This window comes from Pipistrellus hanaki (genome assembly GCF_964339955.1).
Source record: "Pipistrellus hanaki genome assembly, chromosome: 15".
Taxonomy (NCBI): domain Eukaryota; kingdom Metazoa; phylum Chordata; class Mammalia; order Chiroptera; family Vespertilionidae; genus Pipistrellus; species Pipistrellus hanaki.
The window spans coordinates 5,833,880-5,857,321 of record NC_140517.1 but is presented as its reverse complement, the minus strand read 5'-3'; the positions used below and the strand labels follow the sequence as shown (position 1 = coordinate 5,857,321).

Sequence of the window (23,442 nt, the reverse complement as noted above, 5' to 3'; positions counted from 1 at the left end):
CATCAACTTCAACTGGACGACCAGAGCGTCTTTCATCTTTGAGTGAAAAATCACCAGAACGAAATTTGGCAAACCAATTTTGACACTGCCGTTCTTTTAAGGCTTCGTCACCATAAACAGCACATAACTTTTTATGAGCTTGTGATGCGTTTTTCCCTTGCGGAAATAAAAAAGCAAAATATGACGAAAATGTTCCTTTTGATTTTCCATTTTTCAACGAACGCCAAACAAAAACTACAAAACAGATCAAAAAACTTTTTTTACTGATTAACAGCTGAATAGCCAACTATCAAATACAAAATGTGTTTTACATTTGTACTACGTCTGCAAACCTAAAAATTCAACTGAAGCCATATATGTGTGAAACCCGCAATTACTTAGTTGCCGACCCAATATTTCTCCCTTCCTCTCTGAAACCAATAAAATATATATATATATATTAAAAAGAAAAAGAGAAGTAACATGTAATGCCAGTATTTCTGATTAAAGTCTTGAAACTTTCCTGTCTGGCAGATTGAAAGATAAACAGTAGCAGAGATTTTCAATCACTATTGCCGATCCATCATCTCTTTCTTTGCGAATGGGATGTGCGGGGGATTGTTGCTGGCTCTGTGCTGATTTCAGATCCTAGATATTAAGGAAATGGGAGTGGCGACAGGAAATGGGAGCCAGCAGCTGGGAAACAAGTTTGTAACTTGATGTCAGGGAACTGGTCTTCACTCCTGGAAGACAAAATTACATGTAACTCATTGGAAGAGCAGGTGTCTCACCATTTTGTTTAAGTTTTTCCATTTGCGGGTGCATGATATACAGCTGTTCGGAGCTATAACATTTTCCACTTGGCAGTTAACCCAGTAAGCATTTTATTTTTAAAGTATGACATGGTGCTCAAAAATTTTAAGTGCCCTACTTAAAGATTTGCCATAAGCTATAAGACTGTAAATTGTTTAACTTACTCCTGTAAGTTCTTATGGGCAGATTCATTCTAGCTCCATGTTTTTCTCTTCTGATTTAGACGTGCTCTTTCACATGCCCGAGTGTACAAGACAGTGCCCTATCCACTTGATTCACTAACGTCGTTTTAAAGTTTTAATAATCTTCAAGGGAGTCTTACTTCTGATTACTCTTGTGTATTTAAGCCAGTGAAGAAAAAGAAGATAAAACGAGAGGTGAAGATTCTGGAGAACCTTCGTGGTGGAACAAATATCATTAAGCTGATTGACACCGTGAAGGACCCTGTGGTAGGTGCCTGCTGGTGCGGGGAGAGGGAGTGTGTGTGTGTGTGTGTGTGTGTGTGTGTGAGAGAGAGAGAGAGAGAGAGAGAGAGAGAGAGAGAGAGAGAAAGAGAGAGAGAGAGAGAGAGCCTAAAATACAGAGAAATATTATATAGTGAGGATGATTTTGAAAACCAGAAAAAAAATCCTGGTGGCCCAGAGTGGCCCTAATGGCCACTTCCATAGACCCTGACATGTCTGCCAGATAGGCAAATCCCTGCTGATTTCAGATCCTAGATATCAAGGAGATGGGATCTGATTACCTCGTTGTCCTGATTCAGCTTACAAATGTTTGCTGACTATCTCCTTTAAGACCCTGTTTTTCTCCCTAATTCCTACCAGTCCGCATTATTTTACCTCCCAGGGAAAACCTGGGGTCACAGAGGGAAGTACTGAGAATCTCCACGTAGAGCGCTGAGCCGGCCCCGGGCCCACTGACCTTCGAGGGGCGAGCTTGCTGGTTCTCATGCTGCTTTAATTCAGCATCCCCTGTGAGGGGCACATTGTATTCCAGAAACATCGGAGACATTTTTGTTAAAATGCTTAATTCTGAGCCATTTTGGTGGTGCTGTTTACTTTTTTGGTTTCTTCCCGGGAGTGACTAAACCTTAAGTGTTTATTATTAACTAAGGCTTTTTTGGTATCGCTCCCCATCCCATTTCTGCTCTCCACCTGCTGGACCGCAATATTGCCGTTCTCCCAGGATAGCTTGAGTTATTGTCTTTGCTCCTCTCTGCTGAAGACATCCTCGTAACCCTGTGGTAGCTACCATGGGTGTGCCAACACTGTTCTGAGTGCCTCACTATCTCATCATGTAATCCTCGCAGCAGTCCGGGGGGGCGGGGGGAGGGTAGGTACTGTTGTTGTCTGCGTTGTCACACTGCAGATAAGATAACTGAAGTCTATAGAAGTGAAATAATTTGCCCAACATCACACAGGGCTGTTGAACTGAAGACTAAGGAAAGCTTTTTACTTTGGTCCCTGGAAAGACTGAGAAGGATGGTCCTATTCTAGATCCCATCTAATTGGCACAAATATATCTCCGTCTGATCAGCTCGGATTGACACGGAGTTTGGTGATAGCTGTCTCACCGTTTTTGTAACAGAGAGAGAGAGAGAGAGAGTGTATGTGTGTGTGTGTGTGTGTTACACATATGTAACCAGTAAATTGAAGTGGACAAACAATCGGGGAACCCCCCTCCCCCACCGGTAGAGAGGTCTGGTGGTGAGACCCTCTCAGCGTGGGCTGGTGAGGACCCTTTGCCGGGACCGCCACTCATCCTGGCACAGGCCCGTGTGGGTGCTCTGTGGCCCGTCTCCTAGGTAACTTCCATCTGCTTCTTTCGGCAAAACTTCCCGGCTGGAAGGATTTCTAGGATGGTTGTTTCTTCCTATCATGCTTTTAAGCCCCTGCCTTTCTCCCAATTCCGAAAGCTTATTACTGCCCATTCACATTATTTTACCTCACTTAAGTAAACTTGACATTTGAAGATCTGTTTACAACAGGAAATATTGACTATTTTGTACTCATTGCATCGAAGATTATAGTGCTTTAAAAATACTCGAGGAAGTAATTTCACATTGTGGCTTACTGATAATTATACATAATTTCCTTTCGGATCCTGAAAAGACCTGTGCGAGAGGCCCAAGACCTATGATAATTCTATAAAACGCGTCTGGCTCGCTAGACCCAAGATGAAAACATGTCACTCCTTTCACAGCTGGCAAACGGAAACCCTCAAGAGAATAAATCTGCGAATAATGTGCCAGGCCCAGTGGACAGGTTGGTCAGAGAATGTCCTTTTAAAAACAAACAAACAAGCAAACAAACAGCTTTCTTATGAAAAATTCTGACCATTTACAAAAGTAGAGTGAGTAATCGCATGAACCTGCCTGCATACAGCACTCAGCTTTAGCACTAAGTCAGCTCCTGGCCAACTCTGTTCCATCCTTACCCCCCACCCACTTCCCCACCTCTAGTGCCCACCATCCTGTTATTTTGAAGCAAGTGCCAGGCATAGCATTTCAAGAGGATACTTTCTTGCTAGTCTCTCCCTGAGGAGTGAATCTTTTTCATCTAAGTGGGATTTGAGGATGGGCACGTACACAGAAGAAATTATACTTATTGTTTGAATACTTAATAATCATATATTTTTTTTCTTGCAGTCAAAGACACCAGCTTTGGTATTTGAATATATCAATAATACAGATTTTAAGGTACGTATGCACTTTTTCTTTCTGCCCTGGGGGTTTTGGGGGTGAGTGGTGGCAATGAGTACTGCTGAGACTCTAGAACACAAGGAGGGCAGAAAGGTCACCGGTGAGAGGAGGAAATAACACATTGGGTTCCTTCCGGCATGACTTCAGGAGGCAGAAAGTGGTCGGGGCTCTCGCATTTGGTGTAGTTACTCATCAGCCTTTGCCTCTCTTACTCTGGGGACAGCTGCTGAGCTGGGTCTAAGCCAATGCCTCCTCTCTACCACTCCTGTTTTAGATGACGGCGTTAGGTAGATGTTACCTTTGATTTTCTCAGGAATCTTGCTTACATTGCTGATAGGAAGTGATGAGCGATGCAGGGCTCGTGAAAAGCAACTAGAAGCATCTCTGGAGAGAACACGCACCCTCTGTAGACATTTTCCCTCCTGGACCTGAGCGCCCAGCTCACCAGCAGGAAATGCTGAAGCCCCAGCCTTCGCCTTGGGGTGGGGGGGCACACAGGGAAGGGTGCAGCAGCCCCTACCCCCAGGGTCCATTCAGGTCCGGGTGCTCCCAGGCACCTCGGGGGCCCTCGGGGCATCTGTGCCAGGCAGCCTCATATACAATAGTTCTTATGTTTATATCAATTTGAAAATATCTGTTCTTCAAAAGCAGAACATTAAGCCGGTTTTTCATGAATTTGTGTTTTTCAAACACCAAAACCTTAACTCATGTCAAGGTTTGGGGGCCAGGCATGCTGGACATGGTAGAGCACAATATGAAAACCAATATGAGAAGAGAAAGTTTTTTAAAAATCAAAGCGGTGTTGATTTTCGGGGTATCTAGAGATTTGTAGGTGACTACAACTCTGCCAGTGAATAAAGGGCTTGTGATTTTGTTGGGATGGAAGTTAGGGACAAAATCAAACCAGCAGTTGAAATATGCTGTATCAGGGGTGATGCTTTTGGATGAAAAGAAAAGAACCTTATCCTCACACTTAATTTTTCTTATGTAATCACTCTACAGTGGCTCTGAGGTTAATCAGTGAACAGTAAGCACTTATAAAACTAAGCAAGTTTTATACACAGTGTTGCATTCCCCTTATGTAACAGGTTTCCTTGTGACTCCAGTAGTGAACTCTAAAAAGTGAGGTATACATGTTTTTCATTAATTTGCTGTGGGTGACCCAGGTTAATCAAGGTGCATATGTGTGCACATTTCTGAAAAACTAAACAGGCTTCCACGAAGCTGAACATCTTTCTAATGCAAACATTTCAAAACCATTCTTCATGGAGCTTCATGTTAAAATCCCTTCGCCTTAAATGCCTCTGCTTCCTAATGAGTTCTTACCAGCTGTCCAGCCACATGTAAAATTTCACTTCAGCATTTGTGTTCGTGAACTGCCAGGTGGATCTGACAACTGGCAGAAGGTCAGTGTTTAATTCCCTAGAGAAACCTGCCTTCTTACAAAGGGGATGTTTGGATGGCATACATTGTCTAGGAGCTTTTTTAAAAAGGATCGTGGGATTGTAACTTTTTAGAGGCTTGCATATCTGAAAACATCCTTATTTTATCCTCCCCACTAACATATATTCCATAGTGTAGAATTCTAGGTCGTAATTAATAATTTCCTCAGGCTTTTGAAGAGATTGTGCTGCTCTGACCACTGAAGCCATCGTGGTTTCATCTGATGAGATTGTCTTTGTTTTTCTATGGAAGCCTGCGGGGTCTGCTCTTCCTGCCCAGGCTCTGAAGCTGCCCCGTGACACGCTTTCATATGGGGCGCTTTCATCCTTCCTTCCGGATACTTCCTGGGCGTTTTCAATCTTGAAACTTGTGTCTGCCATTTCAGAAAAGTATTTTTAATGTCTTTGATTTTCTTCCCTTCTTTGTTCTCACTTTCTCAAACTCATTCGGATGTTAGACTTCCTATTGTAGAACTCTGTTTTGTTCTCTGAGCCTTTTTAAATTTCATCCTGTTCTTTTATGTTTTATGTAATATCTTCTATCTTCTCACTGAGAAAATGTGTCTCCCCCCCCCTTGTTATGTTTTATTCTTCATGCCTTTTCTCTGATTTTCTTTCAAATTCCTTTTCTGGTGAGTTTCTATGCTCTTACATTTATCTGGAGTTTTAGTGTGCGTGTGTGTGTGTGTGTGTTTTAATATGTTTTTATTGATTTTAGAAAGAGGGGAAGTGAAAGTGAGAGACAGAAGCATCAATGTAGAGAGAAACATCAACCTTGATCAGCTGCCTCCTGCTGGGGATGGAGCCCATAACCAGGGCACGTGGTTCATGGTGACCTCTTGGTTCATGGGTCAATGCTCAACCATTAAGCCATGCCGGCCAGGCCCTATCTTTCCTGAAGTCTATAAACCCCAACCACGATTTTCACTACATTTCATGGTTATCGAACTCACTTCTGTATCATTTTCAAAGCAGAAATAAAAATTCACATCTTGAGGATTAGGGTTTTTCTCCCCAAACTTCACTTTGACAAGTTTTAGACCTGCCCTAACTGTTTTGGCTCAGTGGATAGAGCTTCGGCCTGTGGACTGAAGGGCCCCAGGTTCAATTCTAGTCAAGGGCATGTACCTTGGTTGCGGGCACATCCCCAGTAGGGGGTGTGCAGGAGGCAGCTGATCGATGTCTCTCTATGTTTCTCGATGTTTCTAACTATCTTTCACCCTTCCTCTCTCTAAACAATCAATAAAAACATATTTTAAAAAAAATTTTTAGGCCTACTGAAAATTGAAAAGAGTAGCACAGTCAGTACCCTTATGTTACTCACTCTCCTAGATTTACCAGTTAATATTTTGCCACATTTGCAGTTATTTCTCTCCATCCCCCACGCTCCCCTCTTTATCTCTATCTTTTTGCTGAAGTCATCTTAAAGAAAGTTGCAGGCATTGTATTATTTCACTCCTAAATATGCTAGCACTGGACGGAGGATATTTTCCTACATGACCCGTGCACTTAAGGAATTTAATCTTTATGCAGTCATGCCACCTGATAGAGACAGTATGGAGTCCATATTCAAAGGTGTCCCAGTGATTGCTGTCCTGGGAACGTCCTTTTTAGTGGTATGGTTGTGAATATCTGATCCAGAATCCACTTAAAAAAAAATTTTATTATTGATTCCTAATTTGATTGTGCTGTGTCCAGAGAACCTGATCCATATAACGTTTATTATTTGGAATTGGTTGATGATTGATGCTTGTGACTTCAGTACCTGGTCAGTTTTTGTATCAAGTTTGGTAATTTCATTCAGATCTTTTAGGGCCTTCCTCACTTTTTCCCGTGTGTTTCATTTTATGGTAGAGGCACTGTTTTGGTCAATTTCTCCTGGAAATCATCAGGTATAACACTTCATGTGTATCAAAGCCGTAATAAAAGATACATGGCAATACTTAGAATGTGTTAGGCCTAAGCACTGTATTCAACTGGTGTTTTTTGTACTATATAAAATCGATATTAGTTGGAGTAGTTGGAAAGGCTATGTTGGCAGACCAAGGACATTCATTTACACAGATGCTTGGTATAAATACCACATGATACCTTCCGCAGATAAAACCCAGCTGTTAAAATAGTCCATATTCACTTCTGGAGATAATCTATCCCAGACTCTGAGGGGTAGTGAGTGCTGTTTTCCCTGTCATGGCCTGTTTATTGACTTGAGGTTCAACCTGGCATCATCTCTGGGAGTGATCTCCTTAAATCGCACAGGAGAAGCTGACCTGACACGCAAAGAGATGGTATCTTTCCCTAGTTCTGTACATACCGGTTGGGGGTGTGCTGGGGAGAACAAAACACTTGAGTGTTGGGCTGCTATGCAGTTGAATCTCGCAAGAAATAGTGCAAAGGTGTTTGTGCCTGAGTGCAGTAGGGACCATCCCAGCCAGCCTCCAGTGGGCTCCACCGATATGTGGACTGTAGGTGTGTGGACTGTAACCTATGGTTTCATTCCCTGTGGTGCCAGAGCTGGCTGCTGCCTGGGCTTGGTGAAATCAGATAGCCTTACTAGGCTGGAGGGAGAGTCACTCTGATTTAAAAGGGGACATTTGAAAAACAAGTTGTTAAATTTGATTTTTAGCAAATAAAAAATAATTATTTTTAACAGGTAATATATTTGCCTATATCTAAAATATGAACTGGTATGTGGGAAAAGTCTCCTTTATTCCCCTGTGCCCCAATGTCCATCCTTCCCCACCCCCCCATATTCATAAAACCACTTCCTGTTTCCCAATAAAGGAGAAACAAAACATATTTCATAAAGGTGTGCTGAATACTTCCATCAAAACTGCTGCTTGGACTGATGGGGAAAGAGACCTACTTGGAATTGATGATCAAAAGTAATAATAGAGTTTCAACAAGGGTTTGTGTTTTAATGAATCTGGATTCATAAATGCTACTCTGCCTTTTAGAGATTGAAAATTTTCAAAAATCTCCCAGTCTTTGGATTATTAATCATGAAGATGTTCATTTGTGAATCCATTGTTTAAAATTTCACTCCACTCTCCTTTTTGCTTCTCCCTAAAATATTGATTTAGTTAGTTCCCATCAATATTGCCTGTGAAGTGTTGTCTTTTCAGCCTGGAACTGGTTTGGGGGGAGTGGAGGGTATAGATTTTTTAAGTCTGGCCATTTCCAAATGCTGTAGCAGTTGGTTTTTCCTCATGTTCCTTTCACGAACAGGCTGTCTTGCCACTGTTTCCCCACGGGAGCTGGTGCAGTTTTTCAGGGTCTCCTGTCCCCAGAGCTGGGTCTTCTACCTGCAGCGGTCACCAGCCAGTGGTCCCAAAGGTTGTCAGCGGCTGCTCTTGCTCTAAGCAAACTCGCAGCGCAGGTGGGCAAGTTTATAGAAAGAAGTGCAGTTGGACACCTGTGGCTTCATCTCTGTGGCAGTGTGACTGTGGGGTTTGAAATCGGGGAGCATTAAACACATTTTTTACCCTAGCCGGTGTGGCTCAGTGGATAGAGCATCGGCCTGCAGACTGAAGGGTCCCAGGTTCAATTCCGGCCAAGGGCGCGAGGCTGGGTTGCGGGCTCAATCCCTAGTGGGGAGCATGCAGGAGGCAGCCAATCAGTGATTTTTCACTCACCATTGATGTTTCTATCTCTCTTCCTTCCTCTCTGAAATAAATAAAGAAATATATATATTTAAAAAAAACAAACAAACCAAAAACACGTCTTTAAAGGATCCCAGTTGGAATAAACGGTTTTCTTCCCTGGGATCCTTTGGAAGGCTGAACCGTTAGACCTTCTGTAGCCTGTGTCCCCATTGGTTGCAGGTCAGGGAGTAAAAAGTTCTAGGCCTCCTCAGTCACTCCCGCTTAGAGTTTACAGAGAATAATGACCAACATATGGATGACAAGATGGAATGACACTAACGTAACTTTGTTTTCTGAAATCTGTTTCAGCAACTTTACCAGATCCTGACAGACTTTGATATCCGGTTTTATATGTATGAACTACTTAAAGTAAGTGGCACCCGTGACCAGTGAATCCTGTTCAGGATTAGTCATTAAGGGGGAGTGTTGGAGAGAACAGAGAATGAGCAGGATGCTGCTTGATGCCCAGAGGACGTAGAGGTTTTGTTTGTTTGTTGTTTGGGGTGTATCTTTTCTTGAGGCCTCCATCATGGGATCTTTATGTAGAAAGTTTCCAGGGGAACAGACAGAGATGGCCAAGTCCAGGGGCATCATAGCAGAGAGTAGAGTCTCCCTCTTCAGAGCTCTTACTGCCCCTGGGGTTTTCCTTCCACTGCTTAATCAATATCTGCTATTGATTTTACTGCCTAACAAATCAACTTTACAGATAGTTTCTTATTTCTCATAATTCTGTGGGCTGGCTGGGTGAGTCTTGGTCTGGGAAAGCTTAACTGGGCCAGTTGGTCAGGACGGTCTAGGGTGGTCCAGGATATTCTCGTTCACATGTCTGGAGGGCAGCTGGAGCAGCTGAGGCCTCGTCCCCCAGGAGACCAGTCTGGGCCCTTCCCGTGCTGGTCTAGCAGCAAGCGAGTAAGTGACATGTAAGCACTCTTCTGTGTCATGTTTCCAGTTGTTGACCAGAACAAGTCACGTGGCTAAGCCTAGACTAAGAGTGGGAAGTAGACCCCACCTCTCGATGGGCAGGGCATTGAGGTCACGTTGTGAAGACGTGCACACCAGGATTGCAGGCACCCCTGGCCATCTCTTTCTTGCGTCTCTTACAATCCCCTTCTTACGTGAGACAACCCAGCCTCTAGCCCTGGCTGTTAGCCTTGACAGGCAGGGAGAGTGATGGGTGGACCTTCTGGGAGACTTACTAATCCCAAGACTGAAATTTTCAACCATTACTGATGGATGGAGAAATGATCTCTCTTACGGTAGTTCGGATAGGTAAACATTTAGGTAAAGAATTCTAAAAAGGTTTATAAAATGGAGTAGGCCTATGTTTCCTAAGTTTTTTAGTGGAGCACTAAGAGTCTAAGGGAAACAGTGAGGTCACTCCACAAATGCTGTGAAGTACACAGTGTTACTTCAAGTTTTAGGAGGGGTGTGATCTCAAATTAAGAACCCCTGGAAGAGCGTAGAAGGAGGTTTTAGCTTTACTGAAAAAATGCCAAGATGGAGTTTCGATGGAATTGTGAATAGTTGCTTGAACACAATACCAACAGTTTGAGGCAGGCCAGCACCCCGAAGGTAAGGCTGAAGCCTGGCACAGGGGCCCGTAGACCAGGTAAGACATCCAGAGGCAGCAGGTGGGAGGTTTACTAATCCCAATCCCAAAACTGAAATTTTCTAGGCGGTAGGCACTTCCTGCTGATGAGGCGTAGTACCCTAGGTGACATTTGGAAAACCTCTTTCGTGCTTAGCGGTCAGAAACGACCAGATTTTAAAACTGAAGGAATTTATGCCAGTAGCTCCCCAGGGAGTCTGACCAGTAAACTTGGCAAAAGAATTAATCCCCTTCGTGAATTTTCTTTCATCAGACGATTCTCACATCCCAGGTGTGCTTCTAATTCATCTGGGCAAAGACTAGGCAAGATTACAGGATCAGCACTCGCTAGATGCTCTCTCGGAGAGACGGGCCAGGGAGGGAGAAGAGAGAGGCAATGTTTAAACTTGGGAAATGTAGAAACAGGCTGAAGACCGCCATGATTGCTCGTGACTTGCGAGTTGAGCAGAGTCGGTCTGATTCAGACCGAGGGAGGTCTGTCCTCAGGAGCCTGGTCCATCTCGGGCACGGCCACAGCCACGGGAGTCTTGCTACAGCTCTGCTATAAAACAAAACAAAAGAGAAAATCTAATTGAAGTAGAACTACATAAACAAAGTGACTAAATCCTAAGTGTACCTTTTTTTTTTTTTTTGATTTTACCTAAGTGAAACCTTTACCCAAACCTGCACAGATCTATGCTGTCCAGAATAGTAGCTTCAGCCTGCAGATGGGTATTTAAATTAAGTAAGCTCTTTGGCTTTGTTATTCACATTCCAAACACCCAGGGGCCTCCTGGGGCTGTGGGTACCGGATTGGACAGTGCGGAGATGGAGTATTTCTGCTGCTGGACGGGGCTGGTGGGGAATGGTATGAAAACCCATAAAGGCTCTCTTGTCCCCTTGTATTCAGTATCCCCCTCTGAAGATTACAGGGATACCACTGTAGTTTGTATTTTTAGTTATTTTTTGAGGGGGGGAGGGGCAGCGGGACGGTAAAATCGATTTTTGCTGTTCCACCTATTTATGCATTCATTGATTGAGTCTCGTGTGTGTGCCCTGACTGGGGATGGAACCCACAACCTTGCTGTATTGGGATGATGCTCTAACCAACTGAGCTACCTGGCCAGGGCAATCACCACAGTTTAGTTTTGCCTGTTTTTGACCTTCATATAAAAAGCACCGGACACTGTATTCTCTTAGTGTCTAGGGAAAGGAAAAATAGGCTTATACCTGGAATGCTGGTGCTGGGGACCATTCCCTGGCTTCTGGCTTCCCTCCCACACAGGGAAGTCTAGGCCCCTGGTTCTCAGTCGAGTCCGCTTCAGACTCCAGGTCACCTGGCAGTCTGGCACGGTCTTTGGTTTTCACAGTTGGAGGGTGCTTTGTGATCGGGTATGTAGTGGGAATCCTGCCTGCCTGACCTCCTGCAGTGTGCAGGGCAGTTCCCCGCAGCAAAGAATTCCTGTCCAAATGCTCACAGCACCAAAGCTGGGAAACCCTCCTCCTCTCCCAGGGAAAACCCACCAGGAGCCCTCAGGGCCAGGCACATAGTAGGCCCTCTGAGACTCCGGGCTGCTATCATCATCACTCAGGGACTCAGGCAGGCTTCAAGTGCTTTTTAAGACAAGCCAAAGGGCCTACTATTGAATTTCATGAAAATAGTTATATTGCAGAAGAAAAGGGAGATTCGGGAGCCTGGGACCGCACACAGACCCCGCCGAGAGGAGGAGGGTTGTTTTGTTTTAAATTTTTTAAAACAGTTTTTGCTCCCGAAATCTCCCCAGCCTTTTTAAATGTTTGTTGTTAATCTTCCCCCAAGGGTATTTTTTCAAATGATTTTAGTGTGGTGGGGAGGGACGGGATGGAGAGGGAGAGAGAGAATCATGGAACCTGCAACCCAGGTACATGCAGGAATTGAACCCTTGACCCTTCAATGCACAGGTTGATACTCTTACCGTTGAGTCAAACCAGCCATGGCTCATCGCCCCCATTTTGAGAAACCGCCATCAAAGCCTTGATGTCGCTTCTTAGCCCTCGGCCAGCGGTCAGCGGCGTGCGGAGAGCAGGCCGACCCTGAGGCCGGTTTCTTCTCTTTTGTTACAGACAGTAAGCCGACCCTGGGAGACGATCCCAGTTGAGCTGTCACAAGCAAATGCCGATATGATTGCAGTGTGGGGGCGGTAGCGGGTTTGCTTACCTTTCTCTGCTTTTTTTACCTCATAGGCCCTGGATTACTGCCACAGCAAGGGAATCATGCACAGGGACGTGAAACCTCACAATGTCATGATAGATCACCAACAGAAAAAGGTACATTCCAGCTAGGCAGCCACGGCCTTCCATCGGAAGGTGCACACCACCCCTGGCCAGTACTAGGTGGTTTCTGGAGACCCGTGCTGCTCTCTTGGGCAGACTGGTGGGTGATGCTGTTATTTCCCAGTCTCCCAGTGTGGGTTCCTACTTAGCGTAAGTGTGGTCACAAGGAGAGCAGCTGTACTCCCTTATTTATTGTGGCATGGTTTTCTGGGGGGCTCAGCTGATGGTTTCTACTGCCTAACGACCCCTCAGACCAATCTGCCTGGCCTTAAAAATACCATTGATCCCTCTTATTTTCAGTGCCCAATTCTGGTTGTCCCTAATTGGTGAGTAAATGAATCACCTAATACAGTTGTCGGCAAACTCATTAGTCAACAATACCAAATAGCAACAGCACAAGGATTGAAATTTTTTTTGAGAGCCAAATGTTTAAACTTAAACTTCCTCTAATGCCACTTCTTCAAAATAGACTCGCCCAGGCTGTGGTGTTTTGTGGAAGAGCCACACTCAAGGGGCCAAAGAGCTGCATGTGGCTCGTGAGCCACAGTTTGCCGACCGCGGACCTAGTAGATGAATGAGAAGCGAGAGCGGTGCCTCGATCCTGGAATGGGGCACGCACCCCCCTCCTTTCTGTTACGACTACAGCTTATAACGAAAGCTGTTGATGATGGGGCATGTGTTGCACATACGGGTTATATGGAGCCAGAGAGATGCTTAAGCTCTATTGATCTCAAGAGAAAAAACCAGGATAATTTAAATTTTAAAAAAAGGAAAAGCAAATATGATTCTGAGTGCTGTGCTCAGAAGTGGCCTCTTACACAGCTAGTGAAAGCACAGTTTTTTTTGCTAGTGCACTGGCTAACATTTTTTATAAGGCCAAATAATTACCATTTAGCGAGGTGTGGCCCGGGTCTAAGGCCCAGGCATCTAGAAACACTCCGCTCACCTGTTTTCTTCCTGTTGTTTGTGTGTATGTGTGTGTATGTGTAGCTGCGACTGATAGACTGGGGCCTGGCCGAGTTCTACCATCCCGCTCAGGAGTACAACGTCCGCGTGGCCTCCAGGTACTTCAAGGGCCCGGAGCTCCTCGTGGACTACCAGGTACCGTGGCCGGCGAGCGCCGCCGGGCTGTGTGTTTCCCTGGGGCTTCTCCTTTTCTCTGTTTTTTTGTGGTGGTGTTTTTTGTTTTGTTGTTGTTTTTTGAGGAAGGGAGAGGGATAGAGAGCTAGAAACATCAATGAGAGAGAAACATCGACCAGCTGCTTTCTGCACACCACCTACTGGGGGTGTGCCCGCAACCAATATACATGCCCTTGACCGGAATCGAACCTGGGACCCGTCAGTCCGCAGACCAATGCTATATCCATTGAGCCAAACTGGTTTTGGCTGTTGTTGTTTAAAATATATTTTAATTGATTTCAGAGAGGAAGGGAGAGAGAGAGAGAAGTATCAATGATAACAGAGTCATTGATCGGCTGCCTCCTGCATGTCTGCTATTGGGAATTGAGCCCGCAACCCGGGCATGTGCCTTGACAGGAAATCAAACCGTGACCTCCTGGTTCATAGGTCAATGCTCAACCACTGAACCACCCGGCCGGGCTTCTTTTTACTGAGTCAATTTGGATACATTCAAAGCCTGGTCTTTGTTCCATCCCAGAATGATCATTGCTGATTTTCCACGGCTACTTTTTTTTTTTTTTTTTTTTGATCAGGAAAATGGAGCACCCGTGACTGACTGCTTGTCCTTATTTCCTCAGATGTATGATTATAGCTTGGACATGTGGAGTTTGGGCTGTATGTTAGCGAGCATGATCTTTCGGAAGGAACCCTTCTTCCACGGACAGGACAACTATGACCAGGTGAGCGGACACCATCTGGCTCATATCCATTTGGGGGGCAGATGCCAGGAAAGCAGCATCCTTCATGGGTGCTGTCCTTGGGCCCCTGGCTGTCTCTCAGGGTCCCCAGTCCTCCCCAGTGTGGGTCTGTACCTGGGTCCCAGCGTCCTGCTGGGCGCGCAGGGAGTTCTGTGCACGGTGATTGGGTCAGTTTGTTTGTGTTGCAGCTTGTTCGCATTGCCAAGGTCCTGGGTACCGATGAGCTGTACGGGTATCTGAAGAAGTATCACATAGACCTAGACCCGCACTTCAACGATATCCTGGGACAGTAAGTCAGAGGGGAGGAGGGGCGGGCGTTAACTCACCCCCCTGCACAAGTAGAAAGGTTGCCCTTTCTAATTGTATCAAAATCAGACGAGATCGGGCGCGTTCAGGGTGGTATGGCCGTAGACCAGAATCAAGTAGCCTTCTCCCCACCCCGTGCATTTCTTATTTTGAGATATTTGGACATTGTTTACATGTGTCTTCTAATTTACTTTTCTAAAAGACAGTCCGCTTATCAATAGAAAACTGTTACGGAAAAGAAGTTTTTTTGGCTTAGCATAAGCTTATTTTAATGGAAAAATCTTAGGAAGCTGTGATTCTTGGAATAAGAAACCATTTCTTTTGTTCTCTGTAATGGGTTATTTATAAGGTAATTTTAAAGCCTATTTTCACATAGTTTTGGAAAGTAAATGTGTTGACATTTTTCCAATAGTATTTTATGAGACCTATGTTTCTAAGGCCAGCAGCTCTAAATATAATGACGGAGTGATGACAATTACCCAGTCATCTCTGTGCCTCGTCCAGAATTCACTAAAGCCATCTAAATCTTTTACATCCGAATCAGATGTAAATGTCTTAACTAACGCATCAGTCATGGAGCGCCGTTTTGCTTGAGGATCACACAGATGTTAGCAAGTGCACTGGCTGAGATCAGGGCTATAGGGGTGCGGCAGACGGCCAGAATGAGATTTGAGGAGTTTGTAACTAGTGCCGTCCTCTCTGATTTTGGCCCCACTACACAAGCATCTTGCTGAACTTCGTTTCGGAATGCTGATGCTCCCCTTTCTTCTCAGACATTCACGGAAACGCTGGGAAAACTTTATACATAGCGAGAACAGACACCTCGTCAGCCCCGAGGCCCTAGACCTTCTGGACAAGCTTCTGCGATACGACCATCAGCAGAGACTGACTGCCAAAGAAGCCATGGAGCACCCGTACTTCTGTGAGTCTCCGGCGCTTTGCAGGGGCCTCGTTTTTTTTTTTTAAAAGGAAGCGTCCTTGCACCCTTTATCTTTGAGGCCAGTCAAGGGAATTCTAGGTATTTGAATGAATGCCGTTGGAATTTGGCCTCCTTAGCTCTGAACCATTGAGACAACTTGGCCGGTCTGCTGCTTGGTCCCCGGAGGTATTTGCTTGGAGCTCCCTCGAGTCTGGTCTGTCCGACCAGCAGTCGCCAGTCGGTGGTCCTCGGACTACTGGTGGTCCATGAGGTCAGAAAGGTTGGCGACCGCTGTGTTAGAGCATTCCCCGTGACTGAGTTGGTAGATTACAAAATATATACTTTTTTCTTGAAAACTAATCAAAGATATTACCCCCCTACCCCCCTCTACCAGCACACACAGAAAAACGAGTAATGAATTGAAAATAATGTAACTTAGTACATTTTTAAAGAAGGAAATAAGTTTAAAATTTGCGGAAAGGAAAGCAGGTATGAAAAGACCTCACTAAAATTCTATCTGAATTATTAACATCAGAGGATGTGCATAAATTCCATTTATGTGGCTGCTTGTTCTGCACGCGTGCAGTCGCACTGGTAAGGCACATGTCATACTTTATTCTCAGCAGTGTGGGCTGGTTTAAGCTAGTCAGAGGAGACCAAGAATAAGGGAGGTTAAGTGACCTGTGTCAGTTCACTATGTGAATCGACCAACACTTTCAGCCTAACCGTTGCTTGACTAATATGCCATCTTTCCTTCTTTTGCCCTCTGCAATTAACTGAAACTTGCCTGGAGTTGACATCACTCTGTGGTCTTGGAACCTATTGGCCCATAAGCATCAGTAGACAGTGAATTTGAAAGGTCTCACCCTTCAGTGGTCCAGGCCACAGAAATCTATCTCTACCCTTTGAGTTGGCGGAATTCAGAGCACTGATGTTTACAATGTGTAATTTGATTTCAGAGAGGAACGGAGATGGGGAGAGACAGAAACATCAGTGATGAGAGAGAATCATTGATTGGCTGCCTCCTGCACGCCCCACACTGGGGATCCAGCCTGCAGCCTGGGCATGTGCCCTGACTGGGAATCGAATGGTGACCTCCTGGTTCTTAGGTTGACACTTACCCACTGAGCCATACAGACCGAGCAAAATGATTAGGTCTAATAGCTCTTTTTATTCACCCTTTTCTCTGAAGTGCTTGTTATTGTGCATGCATTGAAGAAATTGGGAGTTGGGTATGATGTTAATATTCGAGGAAAATAGCACATAAGAAAATGAGACATTTGAGCAGTGGGAGATGAGTCTGTGCCGCTCTTCGTGAGTCTGAGTCATTGAACTTGACTCTGAGGAAGTAAGAGTGCTCACCCTGATCGTTTTTCATTACCTCGTTCTTCTATAACACATGTGTCAAACACAAGGCCCGCGGGCCAAATCCAGCCCGCCAGGCCTTGCAATGTGGCCCGCACCGCACTGTCATCACTGCACTCCGCTGTCAGTTTATGACATTGTCAGTTTATGACTGTTCAGTAAACCATTTGGCCCGCGATTTAGGCTGGATTTTAGATTTTGGCCCCTTCTCTGATTGAGTTCGACACCCCTATTCTATAACCATATGCTGCCACTTCCCTCGCCCGCCTGGTCCTGCCTTTCCCGCCGCGTGTCCTCTGGCTCACGGCGGAAGGCGGGCGCGGTGCGATGTTCCCAGCCTCGCTGACCTGGCCCTTTGCCTTGCAGACCCCGTGGTGAAGGAGCAGTCCCAGCCCAGCGCGGACAACGCTGTACTTTCCAGTGGCCTCACGGCGGCCCGATGAAGACTGGAAGGCGACGGGTAATGCAGCATTGATGCTTGCCAATAAAACCGACCAACCCAACACAAACCTTGAAGGAAAACTCCAGTGTGATACAAAGAAATTCTAGTCATTCCTTCTAAACGCAAAGAAGAGTAAAGACCTAAAAGTCTGTCAAAACGAAAGAAACTCCCCAGTCCTAGTCTCCAGGGCGCTGACGCTCCGGCGGCGGGCGAGACGCCGCACCTAGTTGAGGATCTGAGGGGCCGCTCCCTGTGGAATGCACGGGAGACGGGAGACTCGGAGTTGTGCGCCCACCTGTGTCTCACAGGAGACCACTGTTGAATTAACTCGTTCGGTCAACCAGCTCTGACTATCTGACTTCCTGTCTATTCCACTGTGGTCTGGTTTCCTCGGGTGAGATTCAGGCTCCAGTTTAGCTGCCCGTCAGCAGCCTGTACTGACACACCAGCCTCACTCACGAACAGGAGATATTAAAACAGCGACAGTATTTTTTTTTAACTCTTTTACAAATCCATGTTTTATGTATTTTTTTATGACATGAGCTCTCTAGGAAATGTACCTCAGCCCTGCAGTTTCCTCTAAGCGTATTAATTTGGGAGCAAACTGCAGTCCTCTCATGAGTCCTCTCGGGTGTCGGCAGACGTCACTTTAAACCCTGTGATGCCACGAACAGTTCCATCCGTCTTCAGAAGTTAGATGCTAAGTGCATAACTTGGAGCTCACTGTAACCTTTGTTGATTTGCCTAACCATAAAATCTTGTTGCTATTTTTTTTTTTTTTTGGGTGTATCTTTTTTTCCTTTTCCTTTTTTTTCTTTTTTGTCTGCAGCCTTGTAAGGAAGCCTCACCATTTCCCAGCACATCCCTATGTGTGCACCGATTTTAACGCATCTCTCTGAAACAAAGATGCTTTGTTCACGACCATAACTAAAGCTGGGAGGTCGGTCTTAGACAGGTCAGGGAGGGCGAAGGAGGGAAAGGGTTCTATGAGAATGTATTCAGGAATGACCTACTGGGCAAAGAAAAAAATATATCTCCCCATCCCCACCCCCTTTTTGCCTCTTTCTGTCCCCACACGAAGTAACTCCCCGCTGTAATCAGGGTACTCTGCACCTCTAAGCTCTGATGGGCAGTACGTGAATGTGATGGCAATGACAAGTCCGTCTCGCCTGCAGGGTCTGGAGGTACAGGGCAGGGCCCCCCACAGCCCAAGCGGCGAGGGCCTTGGGGGAGTAAGTGGGGTTCCCGAAGTGGGGAGCAGAGCCTGGGGCCCCTGTGCCAGCCTTCACGTTAGCAAAGGAAGCTAGATTTTGTTTTAAGAAGTAAAAGTAGCGCTGATTTTGTTTGGGGGACTTGACGTTAACACGATCTGCGAGCGGTCCCCTCACCCCAGCTGCAGAGCCACGCACGGCCACGGGGACGCACAGGCAGGCTGGAGCTCGAGGGGTCCGCCGCCACGTCACGATAGGATTTCTTTATTAACTATTTAATAATGCCATACTTTTTATAAGGATAGATTGTTTGTTTGAAAGCATCTGTTTACATTCCATATTCCAATAAAATCATATTGGTATTGGTAGCAGGTCCTATCTCTAAATGTAGATTCTATTTTTGTCATTTGGTGGGCGGGAACTTGAAGTACAAATAAAACTCTTAGTGATAAGAGTTGAGCTTACAGATGAAAAAAAATAAGATCCCAAAGCCAGGAAATGAATTCCGCCAAGGTTCTCGTACATCCACTACCTGCCTGCATTGCACATTCTGTATGTTAATGTCTGCGTCTGTTCTGCCTGAAAAGGAAAGACGAGACACGCGCTCTTGGCTGGGCCTAGATCACCATGTCGGGCAGTAAAACTCTGTCTGGGGTTGTCAGAAGCTTCTTGCGTGCCCTCTGAGGCAACACGGGACTGTTGTTTACTGTCAGGGAGATGCGCCCCGCCCCCGTGTCCCCATGCTCTCCCGCCCCTTTAAGGTGCCTGTGGACCAGGCCGGGACCGAGAGGAGGGCTTGGCGAGGTAGTGACCTGTGGCGCCCCATCCGAGGCAGGAGAGCATCTGGAGCAGAGCCGGCGGCTCCCTGTCCTCTCCTTGGCTCGAGGCTTGGTGGGTGCAGGCGCTCACCTGCCTGCCCAGGCTCTGTGGCTGCCGCTTTGACAGCAGCGATGCTTTATGCACAGTCTCCTTTGCTGCCACCTGTCCTTGGCCTGTCTTCATGCCTTAGACATGCTGCAGAACGAAGTTTGAAACACCCACTCCTTTCTCATCTGGCCTTGACTGGCTGCTGGCTGCTGCCACTGGAGGTGGTTTTCTTCCCCAAACCGGAGTGAGTCCAGCCCAGACCTTTTCTCTTAACCTGTGCCCAAACCCTGGTGTGTCCGCTGGGACCTGGCTCCACTGATGTTTGAGGCATTTCCCTGGAGAGTTCCGAAAGAGGGTGTGTGTGTGTGTGTGTGTGTGTGTGTGAGAGAGAGAGAGAGAGAGAGAGTGTCTGATATTTAGACCAAGCTATGGTAGATTTCCCACCCTCTATCCTTTTCAGTTAGCATATTTCTTAATTCATCTCGGTAATTTTCATTTGCTATTTTGTTTGCTTCATTACCTTATAACAGGTTAAAAGTGCCTATGATAAGGACTCGTTATTTCCTAAAGAAAAGCAAAAAAAAAATGTGGGGGACAGGGTAGCGTTACTGTCATCTCAGGTACTGCCCGTGTGGAAGAGCACAGAGCTGGCCACGGGCAGGCGGTGTGTCAGCCGCGCCACCGCCAGCGTGGCTGCGGGATTCCTCCAGCTGGGGCGGCCGCGGGGCGGGCAGAGCCGCCCATCTTTTCACCCGTGTTTACTTGGCAGTTCACGCTGCCCTGGGTCATAGCAGCTGGCCTGCCCTGGCCCCTCCCGTCCCCGTGGCGGGTGGCTGGGCGGGAGCAGCCGTCACACGCACAGTGCAGACCAAGCCTCCGTGGGCCTTCTCACAACGAGGCACGTGCCCATGCCAGTTCTGCGGGCACTTAAACGCCACTCACTCGGCTGGGTCTCCCGACAGACACTCTAGCACATCTGTACTCACGAGGCTCAAAGCCAGTGTTTTCCCTTGCAAAGGGGAAGGTGCTCTGATGGATTCATTAGAGGAGAAGGCAGGGCTTGGGATCCTCGGGGGCCGGGCGAGGCCGGGCCAGCAGCGGGCTGGCAAAGGAGAAGCTGAACCAATAACAAGTCTAAAGGTCGATCTCGAGGGAATGTGACTTCTGAGGGGAGAGGACCTGGGGTCACAAAGGTCGTGTTCCGGGTGTGCCCTGAGGCGGCACTGCCCCCTGGATGGGTGCCGGTGGGACCACAAGGTGCTCTCCCAGGCAGAGGCCGAGGCCCAGCGAGCTGGCGGCGGGGGCTCGGCCTGGGCTACTCAGGGAAACGGCAGGCTCCCCAGGTGCTGCGTGGCTGAGGACGGGAGCAGAATCACTTTGGGACACGAGCAACAGCAGGAGGAGTTTTTGTACGTGCACTGACGTGGATCCAGAGCTCAGTTAACAGTTTCCTTTAATGCCGGGTCGGAGGAAATGATTCGCTTAGAAACTTGCGTTACTGCATGGGCACCCACAGGGAGAGTCACCTGGCAAGCCATGGAGGTAGAAACCCCTTTTGAATGCAAAAGCTGGGTCGTCCGCGTGAGCACACAGGAAGCCAAAGTTTGTCAGTGAACTGAGCTCTGAGACGGAGCCTGCTGCCTTCAGGGTGGGAGCGGGGAGGGCAGGGGGTGGGGAAGCACCAGCTAAGAAAACCAGTGGGGACATGTGCTCTGAGCTACATGGATGTGTTTGGTGGACACGGCCCCACGCAGGCCGTGAGCCGAGGCGACGGGCTGTGCAGGCGACGTGCTTCTGTGTAGAGACTCAACCATGTGCTACCAATGTGATCCTTACCTCCCCAACTCCATGTACTGAGGATTGTTTTTAAAGAACCAACTTTCATGGACTCAATAAATTAACCGTTTTTCACTCGCTGGCTTTTCTTGCTGTGAATGGTGACTGAGAGGTTGGGACAGAGACCTTGGCGCTCCGCGTAAAGCTTGGGTGAACCGAGAACCCTGGAAGCAGTGCTGCCTGGCCGGCGATGCTTACACAGGACCACCTCAGACCAGGGGTGGCCACTTGGTGTGTCCCTGGATGGCTGGCGTACGAATTCTGTGCTGTGAGATCCCGTTTTGCCTAAATAAAAACGCCAGTCACCCGCCTTCCCGAGGGGCCGGCAAGCCCCTGCTCTGAGGACCTTAAGTGTATCCTGTCTCCGGGGAGAGATGGAAGGGCAGAGATGTGTGTGGTGGCTGCAGAGACGGCGGGAGGCATGTCGGCGGGGGGACATAGTGCTGGTGCTTGATTCCCGCTTCTGAGCTGCATCCCCCAGACCCCGCTTCTTGGGGCTGACTCGTTCTCTTCCACAACCTGAGCCTCCACGGCAGTGCTCTGCATTTCAAACGCCTCCCGAGCCCGTTCTTGCTGTTTGGCAGGTGGAGAGAAAGAATGAATGTTCTTTCTCTCCCCGCCTGGTCCCTCTGTGGAGTTGGATGCTCGGAAATCAGTTTCTGGAGCGCCGAAAGGCAAACTAATCTCTTCCCCGTGTGCGCCATGCGGCCTCATTCTGAGCAGCAGAGCTCTGTGCCCCGGGCCCATGGACCTGTGTTCCCGTGACCGCCGCCCTGGGGCGCAGGCCTTCCCCTCGGGCTGAGGTGCCGTCCTGAGACTCCGGGGTTCTGCTGGCATCTCCCTCCCTCCCCACTGCGCTGGACATGGAGGAGGAGCAGTTTTCAGGCCACGATTCCAGGGGAGAGTTCAGGACACAGGGCGGGCACACGCAGGTTGCAGTTGTGAGCGCACTGCCATTGTGCCCTCCTTTGGAGTTGGTAAAAGCTCTCCTAGGAACCCTATAACCTGCATGTCTTTCCACACGAACAGCTGTCACCCTCCTCGGCTTATCCCTGTGTGAGCTAGTTCCCTTTTTTAGTGGACGTGGCCCCTCCTCTGTCATTCAGAGAAAGCCAGTCCTCTAGCTCAGCCCCACGCTGTCTTCAGTAGCTTGGATCAGGCCTGATGGGGCTCCGGGGGCCAGAGGCCTGCACACCTTGTAGCTAGATCCCACAGGACGGTCAGCGTCCCGGGCCTGCGAGGAGGGGAAGAGACGTGGTCACCCCCGTGGGGTCCAGACCTTTCCCCTCGCTCTCCCAGGAGGCCGTGCAGAGACTGCCTCTCGATGGGCATCAGAGAGGAAGTGTGGACAGGCCAGCTTGCCCACGCTCCCCAGCCCGCTCCAGGAGGGAGCCACGGGCCAGGGAGGCCCGGCCAGATCGATTAACGCGTCTTTCCCCTCCTCCCGTCTCTCCCCAGGTCTGTTGCGGTTCCTCTCACTTTTCCATAAGCAGAACGAGAACCAAATCAAACGTCTTTAACGCGTGTAGAGGGATCACGTGCCGCGAGCAGACACACACGGTGGCGGGCTTTGGCGAGCACGAACTAGACGAGCGGAAGGGCAGCCCACCACCGTAGATCAAACCTCACTTCCGAATGTAGAAGGCTCCCACGCCTTTGGCTTCCGGTTGGCTTCCTCCTGGCCCAGAGAGCATGGGAGATGTGAAGGGTATGCGGAATGGTCGTTGGTTCCTGTTGCTCCCCCCCTGCCGCACCCCTGGATGCCGCGGCCCCCGGCCGCCCGGTTCTCAGCGTGGGGGCTGACATGGCATGATGGGCAGTTACATATTATGATTTTAAAAAGTATATATTATTGAATAAAAGGTTTTAAAAGAAACGCATGCAGAGTTTTCAGTGTGGAAGGGGCCATTCACTGAGACCCGTGGCCGGGCGGCTGAGGGACAGAGGGCCGCGGTGGCGGGTCTGGCCAGAGGACAGAGGGGCGGTCCCAGAGGCGGAGAGGCAGGTGCTCGGGGTGCTCCCTGCAGGGATGAGCAGCCCGGGAGGGATGCTGAGCTCCCCCTGGGACAGAGGCAGCTGGTGCAGGGAGACGTGTGAGCCCAGACTTCGCCTCAAACACGCATTTGGCCTCCCCGACGT

The 23,442-nt window shown here is 47.9% G+C and overlaps 1 protein-coding gene across 3 annotated transcripts in view; it reads left to right on the top strand.

Moving 5' to 3' along the window:
• Positions 1-23,166, top strand: part of CSNK2A2 (casein kinase 2 alpha 2) — a 34,941-nt gene extending 11,775 nt beyond the window's left edge. The window contains exons 3-12 of one of the 3 annotated variants that reach the window (XM_084861295.1): positions 1,140-1,241; positions 3,440-3,490; positions 8,889-8,948; positions 12,391-12,474; positions 13,471-13,581; positions 14,238-14,339; positions 14,546-14,646; positions 15,437-15,585; positions 17,314-17,407; positions 22,762-23,166. In XM_084861295.1, the coding sequence (XP_084717421.1) occupies positions 1,140-1,241; positions 3,440-3,490; positions 8,889-8,948; positions 12,391-12,474; positions 13,471-13,581; positions 14,238-14,339; positions 14,546-14,646; positions 15,437-15,585; positions 17,314-17,390 (837 nt within the window). In that variant the 3' untranslated portion in view covers positions 17,391-17,407; positions 22,762-23,166. Of the gene's footprint in view, positions 1-1,139; positions 1,242-3,439; positions 3,491-8,888; positions 8,949-12,390; positions 12,475-13,470; positions 13,582-14,237; positions 14,340-14,545; positions 14,647-15,436; positions 15,586-17,313; positions 18,972-22,761 lie in introns of those variants that run through there. The other 2 variants (XM_084861294.1, XM_084861296.1) reach the window with 2 other exon arrangements.
• Positions 23,167-23,442: the final 276 nt, after the last annotated feature.